General features: G+C 35.5%; 1 protein-coding gene across 2 annotated transcripts; it reads right to left on the reverse strand.

The window, feature by feature from the left end:
* Nucleotides 1-3,576: 3,576 nt before the first annotated feature.
* LOC120341774 (uncharacterized) lies at nt 3,577-8,487 on the reverse strand. Of its 2 annotated transcripts, XM_078110990.1 has the most exons (9): nt 8,197-8,487; nt 7,765-7,875; nt 7,379-7,571; nt 6,126-6,252; nt 5,347-5,492; nt 4,953-5,102; nt 4,631-4,772; nt 4,259-4,394; nt 3,577-4,171 (listed from the first exon to the last, which is right to left on the reverse strand). In XM_078110990.1, the coding sequence occupies exons 1-9, from the start codon at nt 8,270-8,272 to the stop codon at nt 3,780-3,782; spliced, it is 1,473 nt and encodes a 490-aa protein (XP_077967116.1). In that variant the 5' UTR covers nt 8,273-8,487; the 3' UTR covers nt 3,577-3,779. The 2 variants fall into 2 exon arrangements, with proteins under 2 accessions (XP_077967116.1, XP_039266269.2); XM_039410335.2 differs by having other exon boundaries at nt 3,577-4,394.
* Between the last annotated feature and the right edge of the window lie 3,401 nt (nt 8,488-11,888).

Raw genomic sequence — 11,888 nt, forward strand, 5'->3', positions numbered from 1 at the left:
AACGATGTGTAACGTGTTTTCCTTTGGAAGAACCGAGACCTTCCAGGTTCAGCATCGACTTTGTCTAATTTAATATATCCTTGTGGAGATAGAGGGTATGCGTATGCGAAGCCGAGATGTGCATATGTTATGCCAACATAGTTGAGTCAAACATTTTGATCATTAGAACATCACACTCACACACACACATTTTCCTGAGTGCTTCGGTTGTACGTGGTAACGCGTACATTTTTGCGCACATGCATCAAATTCCACTTGTTAATTGACCTACAGGTTTTTTACGATCTTTTGTGTATGATTTCATCCCATATAATTTTGTATGCTGTTCTAAAGAATACTAGTTTCAGCTTTTTCATTCATTTAAATCGCGTGTTGGAAGTAAGTTTTGTAATATTGCGTATTGGTTTTCAACTGGCTTATTGATATCCATCATTTGACATTCTTGAATCGGTGATGCCGATAAATCTTTAATACAAAAAGATAAGTATTATCTGCAATAAAAACAGCAGTGCCCACTCAAATGACAGCTGGGGGATGGATACTAATATTATCAGCTCCGTCCCATGGCGTTTCAATATGAAACCTGCTTCTCACAAGTTTACATGAGTGCCGATTGGTATCTAAGCTCAGCCAGAGACAAAAAGTTTCGGACCGCGGTTGGCATGACGTAATGTTTTTAAATATATATTCTACAATAGGAATATTTGATTGTATATATCTGGAAGTTACGCCTTATATGTTTTTCCCCATTGCACTGTTCCTTTACTGATATATATTCGATAATATGACGCTCATCTGACATAGATTTGACATGAAATCACATCTTAGCATTTCTGCCTCTCGCAATTGCTGCGTATATTTATCGAAGAAATTCTGTGGCGTGGTTATCAAATAAAGAAAACATGGGAGTATTTTTTCTAATTTTCTACTAATCTCAAATATTGACATTTTGTGAAAACTTATTTACATTTAACCTTTTTTTGAAACATCCCCAAAAACCACAATTGATTCTGTCAATAAACTTCCGAAACAAACACATGGAATCATCAACATTACCAAGTCCTGAGTAGATATATTGCTGAATTGATCTTTATTTTATCATTTTAGATGTAATGCTTTTAGGTTAACCTGTTATCTATCTTAAATACAGCACAGTTGACTATGTTTTAGTGTGTCAGTCAAATAACACAATAAAATAAAAATACACGATACAGAATCGGGCAATAACTTCAAATAAATCGATTCAATTATGCAAACACTGATCAGAAGAAGAACAGGGCAACACTTTACAAGAAATAGAAAAATTGATAGATTTTTTGTAGTCACGGTTGGGATGTGGTGCAATATTAATGGGAATACAAAATTTTTGTTGCAACTATATCAAGAAATATTGATGCATTGCCAAAAACACAAATACGACTAAATTTAAGATTATAAAGTTTGGGAAAACTTGATATAGCATGCGAGTGAGTGAGTGAGCTTCTATCAGTGTCACACAAAACAATATTGCAAATGTAATATATCACACTCCGCACATATAAGAAAAACAATTAGCATATCAGTGACCTAAACAGTAGCGGTTGCACCCAAACGACTGCAAGTCCAATGAACAAACGCACACACATAATTGTACACAATTTCTGGAAACGGTAGACTTGAAAAATTAATTTCCGGCGTCTTAAACTTCCTTCAAAATTAATATACTAGGCCAGTGATTCCCAGGGATTGACGATATCACCCCGGTGGGCGGAAACGCTACAGAAGAGGGCGATTTCGCGAAACCTGTTTTTGTTCGGCGACTGGCTCATCGTGCACTTGATTACTGTACTCTCCCGTAGGCGATACTCACACACGAGATGATTGCTGGACGTGGACTCCTCCCCACCGTAAGGTAGTTCGCGTAGCCGAGGGGCCGACAACCTATGGCCCGCGGGCCAGATACGGCCCGCGAAACTTCACTGAATTACGGCGACAAAACGGCGGTTTTGACGATAATTGAATTTTATAATCTACGATCGAGGAGTGGATTTTAATTTTTACGTAACAGAATTTATTGTGAGACACGCTTAGACTAAATTAAAATATCTCCGAACAATTCAGTGAATAGCCAGCTACTCGTTTAATGAGCCTACAATTTAATTATAATTAGACAAGTGGCAACACACAGAAAAGTTCATGCTGAGTGCAGGGGTTCAATAGCGCAGAAAATATTCTAATGAAGCTCCTTGAGATAAAATGCTTTACCTGTCTACATTTTTTCAGTTGTAAATAATGACACGCCTACAATTCTGCCAAGAATTTTAACCTTTTCGCCTCGCCGCACACAAAGGTCAAATTCTACTAGCTTCACAGCGGTCATTAAATGTCACTTGTAATTTTTTAATAAGACGACTGAGCTGAGTTCATGAATTCTCGCAGTCTTCGCGCGCTGTTCCGTTTTTAACTTTCAAAAAATATGTGCCGCCCGGTTGCCGACCCTCGAGCCGGAGCCGATGGTCGTTACCGTTTCCCTCATCATCAAGTCCATTAATCTGAAGCAAATGTATGGAAGATTTAATTTTATAAACTGGAGGCCGCAGTATATGATGAGGAATCAAAGATGAATTTCACCGAAGATCGTTGTGATGTATTTTGGTGCAAGTCATCAGGCAAGTACCCGGCGATATTTAAGGCGATGAAACCCTGGATTCTTCCATGATGAAGTTTTATAATTTACTCTAGGGGGTCGAAGGTAGAAGATTTCCATTATTTAGTAATACATTTAGAACTATGAGTAACGCCTGAATTGTTAACATTTTCTCAATAGGGAACCAAATTCTAGAATATCGGGAACACGTGACACTTTATGTCTTCGTGATTTTGAGTAATAGTCAGAGTGCATTTACTGATAGGCCTACTCAATGAGCATATATACATATATGCTCATTGGCATACTCTATTTTCGAGCAATAAGTACATGATCGCAAGCGCGAGGTGCGTTATTTTTCATCCAAGTAGCTCGGAAGGAGGTCATGTCATTAAGTTAGGTCCTATGATTTAATCGTTCCTCTGTTTTTCTACTCGAACACTTACATCTCGACCTGTTTCTACCTGACCGTGAACACCTCAACGTTTTTTAAATCGTCGCTGTCAACTAAACCTAGCTACCGTAAACATCTAGCTACTGCTGGACTACGCCAGGCTTAAGTCTTCTGCATTACCCTCTGGATGCCAACTTAACTCGCTTTCGCACAGATAGCGATTTTGTATGTGTGGCATGTTCTATACAGTTTCCTTGGCTTACATTGTGTCAGGCGATTGATTCTACTCACCGTAAAATCAATATTACATATGAGGCAACCTATTTGTGGCGAACTTCGAATAACCATACAAATTGTTTCACCAAATGAATCTCTTAGCATGCTCATAAAAGTAGTCACCAATCATTAGTTCGTATACGGACAACAGATTGATATACTGCGATCAACGTAAGAAAAAAATAATATCGTAGAGTACGTGTCCCTCGTTCAATCCGGACTGAAAACCCCTGGATCTCTATGAATCAGCCAAACCCTGTAGTTAGTAGTAGACTATATCCACAATAAGGAAACTTCTAGTATTCATTGAGTAACTTTGTATTGTATTATATCAGAAACTTATAACGAACAATCGGTGTGTTACACAAATTGCATAAAATGATTAAAAAATCGCAATAAAAAATTACATTAAATTATATGTAATAAAAAGACAACACCAAGATATAAACACAAATATTACAATATTTTCAAAAAATATTACACTTAGAGTTCTTGTCCTACATATGCCTGATTTTCTGCCGCCGATTGTTCTGATATGCTTCCTTCTCTACTTGAAATTTTATTATCTATTGAGACGTAAAGTGGTTCCATCGGTCCCATTAACTTTTTGAAAAACATTATTGTGATGGCCACTCCCAGAGAAAACACAATCACCCAAAATATCATAGAGGTGGTCAAAATAATGCCATAATGCGCAGCTTCGTAAAAATGAGACCCAAGTATGAAAGATGCATATATCAATATAATTCCGGATAGATAGAGTGCTTGCTTGGTGGGTGATGGATATACAAATCCTTTCTCTGGGACTATTTGTTCAACTTTCATATCTTCTGTAGTATTATCGGAAGCAGTAGGTTTTGAAGAGAATTTTGACTCTATCAATATGAACAAGAAAAGGAAAAGCCACGACAGTAGTAACTGCATGTATTCTTCAGCTGGAATAAATACCATTTCGTACATACGACTGAATCCACTTTGGTCGGGTTCTTTTGGAACGACTACTGTGCCACACAAAACGCATACAACTCCGAAATAAATGATTACAGGAACAATGCGGACCCAGGCTGATATCTTTTTCCAAAAAGGGAAGCTGAACACCTGTAAACAATAATTGTTATTTGCCGACCAATAAGCAACGTTATCCATTTATCATTTTAGCCTGATCCTGCTGTATTTGTTTTGATATATATATATATATACATACATATCATTTGATTCATTCGCTTTATTCTTTTATTTACGCAAGATTTTTATTTTCACGAAACAATAAACTGGAGTATATACTTACATGGTACAATTTACTAGTATTATGCTAATTGCGGAATCAAACAAACCTGAGTGAATGCAAAAATGAATCCAAATCCAAATGTAAAAATTGGCCATATGTCTCCATTACCCTTCGCAGGGTTACCGGTCTGAACAGCAACGATCGTAGCATGGATAAATACCCAACATTCATTGAGAAGCCGCCAATACCTAAAATATTTGGCATTAGTGTAACAACAAATACTACTTCAAAACGTCTTAATGAAATAGACCTATCATGTATCACACAATGGAAACAATATACGACGATCCGAACCGCTTTTAGTTTAGCAAGTAAAATTGAGTATGATAGTTAATAAAACATTGAAATAAACAGAATTTATCTTTTACCTATTGAGATGTATTTCTGTGTAAACCAAACTTCCTTGTAAAAGAACGATAGCGGTGTGAAAGAATCCCAACGTATGACCCCATGTATTTTCCATCGGGTGATACCAAAATGTATAAATTGAAGCCCAAGCAAATGCAAAGCCGTGGTATCTAAAAACAATCAAGCTGTCAGTTGGTATCAAATTGGTTACACAAAATAGTGCCATGATAAGAGTTAACGGAGAAATGAAAACTATGCATATGAGTATTCACAATACACGAAAGAATTGTTCACTTTGCGATTTATCATGAAATGAACCATTAAATAATATCTGAAATGAATAGTCAAATTAGAACTAAAATTGCAAACAAAAATTTGGAAATTGTAGTTGAATTTGTATCATTAAAAACTCACTTCCGAATCAATTTTATCGGTCCTAAGTGAAATCTGAGTTTTTTGGATATGCAATCGTCTGATTGAGAATTCGGCCACATGAACATGAATCCCCTGTCTTTATATTCCATCAAGAGAATAAACACAAGCATCATAATAACCGAAGCCTGAAACAGAGATATACTGAGATGACATATTGACTTGGAGCAAGTCAAATCGAAGATGAGTTTTGAAGATTTCACCTTTATTCTAAAAACTTGATGTGCAAATGAATTAGCATCAATTTTCGATTGGATATTTTTTCAGCATTTCGTTATATTTCAGTTCCTAACATTTATATGATGAACACTGGTACTCTAAACATGAATGATTAGACTAGTTCAAATGGGATAACTTGCGCGAATGTCCACAAAGACAGATAATCATTTTTCATCTCAAGATGGAGGTAATCACTAATGTATGAAAAGCTACTTATTTGCATCAAGGGAATCTAACCAGGTTTGACATCACCTATATTCAATTTCTTATTGCTCTATTGATCGTCAATAAATGACATATTTGCGTCCATGTTAGTGAGTACCTCAGGCATTGCTCCATTCAATTAATACCACATGAATTATGTGTTATTTGCAGGATGATTGGTTTATAAATTTAAGCATTTTTTATGCGATTTGTGCCAAATTGGAAATTTTTGCCGTGCAATCTGTGCTATAGAAATGCCATTGTAAAGTCCTAATATTTTAAGTTAACTCGCAATTTATTCCAGCTTGTGTGAACCTCGTCTATTTTTGTGAATTTACCTGAGACGTGGATATAGATACGTCCTGGGCTGTTGCATCATACGTTGTGTGGGTTTGGACAAGGTGAAGCACATGAAACAAAGCATTTACAAACAACATTGACCAGTTGAACCATCGTAGATCCGTACTGGAAAAAAAGATTCAATAATTAAATTATGTCAAATTATAAAGTATAAAAGTTAAGTTAAGTTTGTTAGTTGATATAAAGTTTGACTATATATATATATGTATATAACAAATTCTGGACAAACTGTGGAGGCTCGACAAAATTAAATCGCGGCGTGTAGATTGGATTTTACTGACTTCCATTGAAGTGTATATAAAAAATTCAATGTACCGACTACCGAGTTAATATGGCCAATCAACGTCAAACATTTTCCTACTGTAATAGGCGTGATCAGAAAAAAAAAAACTTCTTAATTTTATTTGTGGCTATTGCTTGTTTTCTTTTCGAATAAAAAAACTCATGCATCTGCAAGCATAGCAATAAGTAATTTTACATAACAAGTCGCAGTGTCAACACCGCTTCAGCAAATATTTGCTCACGTAAGCAACTGCCTTGGTTGACTCAGGTTATATCATTCGAAATTAAATTGCGAGTCTAATATGAAATGACCTTTTGTCGTCGCTTTTCGTCAATCTGAATCAACTCAAATAGACAATAGCCATAAACAAGCAATCTTATTAACGCTTAGCTTTTGTCTTGTTATTTGCATTGGGAGTATTTAGGTAAACCTAAAAAGTCGAATAAAGCAAGCGTGGTCAGCAACACTCGTTGGTCGAAATCACTTCCAAAAATAGCAGAGCGAGTATTAATCATTGAAACTAATTCACTTTAGATCTAGAATGAGAGTCAATTAAAAATTAGGAAATAATAAAATCAAATTATCGTGGGAGCGCATGGTGCAAAAACTTGATATGAACGACGCAAGCACGCGCTGTCTTCAAAAACCAAAAATTATAGCAGCGCGGTAATTATGGCGTAAATTTGAAATCTACCTAAATTGCGTCTTTAACTCTAACGGCAATAGTTTAATTATATTTTTTTCACAGCGACAATCTTAATTTTTCATTTATGTAACTTCGAGGCCCGCTTGCGGGATTCTACATTGTCTATAAATCCTGTCTCGTATTTCTGAGTAGGGTTCAACCAATAGATTGAGCGCAATCATCCTACTGAACTCCTATTTAATGGCATGTAAAATATTGTTGTGAAAATATTTTGACCTTCTCTGCATTTTTTTTTGATATACCTGTATGTTTTCCCTCGTTTTTCTTCGTACTTTTTCTTTGTTACAGTTAGCTGCGCTCTGTATATCAATCCCCAAATGAATATTTGATGCAGAGCATAGAGAGTCCACACGAACGCTCTAGTTAATGCTGAAGTTTCATCAGGTGGTAACTTCCAGTAATACCACGTGCTTGTGCAATGGTTTCCACTTCGTCCTAAAATTCAATTAACCGAAAATCAAACTTTATATATATTCCAACGACATTGGAACAAATGAATGCTGCTGCTGCATTGGAAAAAAATATCCAAAATTGCAGAAAAGTATTTAAAATATTGATAAAGTTTCTTGACCATAAATGTAAATGGAAAGCATATATTCAACGAGAATGTTTCTAAAAATATTCGTACCAGGTATACTGGTATCATTACATCCATCTGGTTCTGACATGAGTCGATCTTGTGATGAATTAACTTCATAATGCGTGTATCCTGATTTGGCATCCCAATCCACGAGTTCACCTAGGAAAGTATTGATTCGTTCATTAGCATTTTGTGTAGTATGGAAATTCTGTAAGCTTGTGCAGTTTGCCTGAATCAATCTCGAGTGAACTCTAAGAACTAATTTGTTATGTATTTACAATTAACGTCAAATAAATTATCTTCGACAGATAAAATTCTTAAGAGTAGCCAATTTAAACTACAAGGTCAGTTAAGATCGAATATGGAGATTACACTCGCATTGTTCCTTCCGAAATCGGCCTGCAATAAGATTTACAAAATCAAAATTGCCAACTACCCAGATAAATCACTTTAATGAACTGTTATATTGAATGTACGTACCCCACAGCCACATCATTCCAAGGATGAATACAATGAATAGAAGTCCACCACCAAGTGCAATTATATCTTGTCGCATGATTGTTGGCTGTTGTTAATGATCTATTCTATATACTTAATTTATCAACTGTAAAAATATATTCTAATGAAATGAAAAATCCTCTTCCAGAACCGTTATGTTAAGCAAAAAAAACAACAACAACTAAATCGTTTAACTGTTCCATGGGATGATTTGAGCAATACGAACCATCCCAATTTCCGAGTCGTGTGCAGAAAAACTTGCCAATTGTCAAAAAATTGTTACCATAAAAACACGAAGCTAGAAGGAAAGTTACTTTTACGAGTATATATATCAGCAGTATTACATCACAATGGAAACATATCGCACGAACTTATTCGCGAAAGTTTACTCAATTCGAATTACGTTGAGTTGTAAATGTACAACCTTTAGTCGACATCTACAATTTACAATAAATAGGTACTTTACTAAAACGTATCGACTTTGTAAAGATCAGCAAATAACGGTATTCGGCAAGCAAAGCCTTCAATTTGAGATGCAAAATCGATCCCTTTTACAGAAATATGAACTGGTTTCTGATAGGTAGCTTAAATACACACAATAACTGTCAGGTTATGGCGCGACTTTACGAATCGTTTTTTACTGCCAATTAAATGAGCATTCCTCCTTCCCCCAGCAAACCAGGCACTCGTCGTATATTCTTTTCTACTATACTTAATATATTTTCTAAGCACAACCACGTACATAACCTTCAGGCTGACTATGGTTTGACGTCAATTTTCATAGGTTTTAAAGGTACGACTCAGTTATGACTCAGCAGTTATTGGAACAAACTTCAGACTCGCACCTCATGTTGTTAAAATCACGCAGTAAGTTATCTTATTTACTGAACTTTCACTGATGAACAATTATTAATTATGTCAGATAAAAAAATTTATTATTACCTCATTATTTTTGCAAGGAATGATTAGTGCGACACAACAAGTTGGCTCGCCAACTTCATATCATCCAACTTACGGGTAGCAGTCTGAAACATATTAGCATCATAATTTTTGTATATTTCTATAATATGTTTCTCTGAAAAAGGCTATTGGGCCGTGATATGGACAGCCAACACACATTACAGCAACTAGACAAAAAACTTTCAGCGAAAGAAAAAAAGGTAAAAAGGCTATTCAGCCCACTGTAACCAGGAATTGCAGCTTTGTTCAACTCAAGTTCAGTTCATAAAGAATGATGTATGTTACCTATAGCGGTTTACCAAACAATTACTAAAGAATGTGTCATGACTCTTAGTCACCCTTATAACTCAGCAAGGTTTTAGTCAATATCGCTGTGTAAAGTTGAACTCACGTGCTGAAGCTATCTAAAAAACGAAAGAGCACTATATTTATTCTAAGAATTCTCCACCACGTGAAACACTATGAACGAATGAACGCATTGGTCGAAGGAGACTACGTTTGATCTAATCACTTAGCATCTTCTGAAGTGCTACTTGTCAGCAATAATTGTCATTATATCGTTGTTCTTGTACCTCGTCGCCTCTCAAAATTTAATAGAAATTTGAAGGTATTAATTTATCCACATCACCGTTCAAGTGTCAAGTCACTTTTGTTGACCAGTATGATTTTTGCCCGAATTTGTTGTATAATTATCCGGTAAATCAATATATACTAAACTTCTATGCTCTTCCCGTGCGCTGCCTTTAAAGTTTGATCAATCATTACTAATATGCACCCAGATGTTTAGTACCTGCCAATTACAATTTTTTAAACACTCTTACATTTATTATTCATGGTCAGCAATTTGACAGAATGTTACTAATGGATTCCGTTGTCTGCGCTGTTTGTCGGTATGCTTTGCGATTGTGATTTAGAATCATGTAATTTAAAAAAAGCTTATGTTTCACAAATTTTGAAACAACTGTATGGAACTCAATTTTTAGACATTATTCTGATGGATATAAGTGGTCACTCTCTCAGTAGTTTACTCAGGTCATCACCCTGAAGCGTTTACATTATGTTTTGCATGACATTTTATCACAACACTTGATAAGACTTAAAGGAATTTTCATTTACGTAGGACTTGAAACTGCAACACTTCTTTAGAACATGCTATGCCTGTAATCCTCAATTGATTATTTTATTGAATTTTCGTTTCTCAGAATGTCAAAATGGGACATAAGTCACTCTTGTTCTACTGCAGCGATATGTTCGCATCTTTTTTAGCTCCGCTACCAATCATTTAGCAAATCGACTAATGATAGCAGAGCACGTTTTTTTAGAAAGGGCGAATGAAGTTCCTCCTCTTGCAGAAAAAAAATTAATTGGAGTATCATCTGCCTACTTTTCAATTTAATATACTAATCCTGTCTAATAATATTGTATCAACCGTCTAGTCTCTGGTGTTTTGAATTTTCCGAAAAAATAACGTTATTAGCGGAATTTAATATTATCTTGTCATTTGTTTGTATTGCCTCGCCACTGTTCGCACTCAACTTTATCCTTCAACTTTTTGTGACCACAGTGAATATGATAAAAAGACACGATTAAACATTAATCCAAATATCGACTTTACATAACTTCAAAAACAAATAATTTCGTGAGATCCAGAGATATGAGCAACATAAACTTGAAGAGTCTTGACAAGAATACCAACGTCAGCATTCGCTTACTAGTTTCATACGAGGCAGACCTACCCCACTGAGAAAGCAAATAACCTCATTTAATACTGTGTGTTCGGAGGCTTCGCCCGGACTCTTGTATTAATTCATATGTAACAAATATTTGTTACGTAACTAGCATTGTGTAACGTTGCGTAACTACAGTCTGTGATGCCCGACCTGTGGTTTTTCGGATATTTGCACAAGAAAAGAATGTATATAATATTATATAACATCCAATTTCCATCAAACTAGTCTAATTTTATTTAGTTCTCAATATTTATGAACACTTTTTTATTCATAAGCACGAAAAATCATTGTTTTTATTTTTTGTATTCATGATTGCTTGAGACGACACGGAAATGGCGCTTCGTACGAAACTATATTTTTCACTGCTAATGGCGGAAAGTACTTTTATATTACATTGGTTCAATTACATATTCCTTGTGCCAACTTTTCCTTCGGGTTTAGCACCATAATTTTAACTTAATAAATTCAGTCACAGATAATTCGAACACGACAGTACATTAGTGGCATTCAACTTTTGCTCGGGATACGAACAGATTCACTCGAATAGATTTGTAAGTTCGATGGAATGAAATATCGTGCGTTGCTTTGAGTATTTGGATATTGAGTACTGCTTGTCAATATATATCACTAAATATAGGTAATTTGATAGAAAGCGTCAGTAACTATGGTTGCGTAGTTGCGTCTGAGGAACTTTGTCAATAATTAACCAATTAGAATTGTTTTACCAAACAGGGTCATGTTATGTCAAACTTATTTATGACTGAATTGAGTGTGAAAATTACGAGCAATTAACATTAGCAAAATACGATTACAAACTGCTTCCGTACAAAATTTCTCATCGCGAATCGGCAGCCGACACAAACGCGCAACACAGGTTCATGAAATGCCTTGAGCGTTGAGCCATTGCCTTTCAATTCAATTTAACTTTCGTATTTGCAATAACCCGCCGCGGAAATACAATAAATCGCGTGTCAAGATGATTTT

The sequence above is a fragment of the Styela clava genome, chromosome 3 (genome assembly GCF_964204865.1).
Source record: "Styela clava chromosome 3, kaStyClav1.hap1.2, whole genome shotgun sequence".
NCBI classification, from domain to species: domain Eukaryota; kingdom Metazoa; phylum Chordata; class Ascidiacea; order Stolidobranchia; family Styelidae; genus Styela; species Styela clava.

Excerpts from the sequence above, each read along its gene's own strand:
- LOC120341774 (XM_039410335.2), bottom strand. The coding sequence starts at position 8,272 with ATGCGACAAGATATAATTGCACTTGGTGGTGGACTTCTATTCATTGTA. Across the intron at positions 6,253-7,378 it reads AAACGAGGGAAAACATACAG|TACGGATCTACGATGGTTCA; the intron begins GTATATCAAAAA and ends CTTTTTTTCCAG. Across the intron at positions 5,103-5,346 it reads CCGATAAAATTGATTCGGAA|ATACCACGGCTTTGCATTTG; the intron begins GTGAGTTTTTAA and ends GATTGTTTTTAG.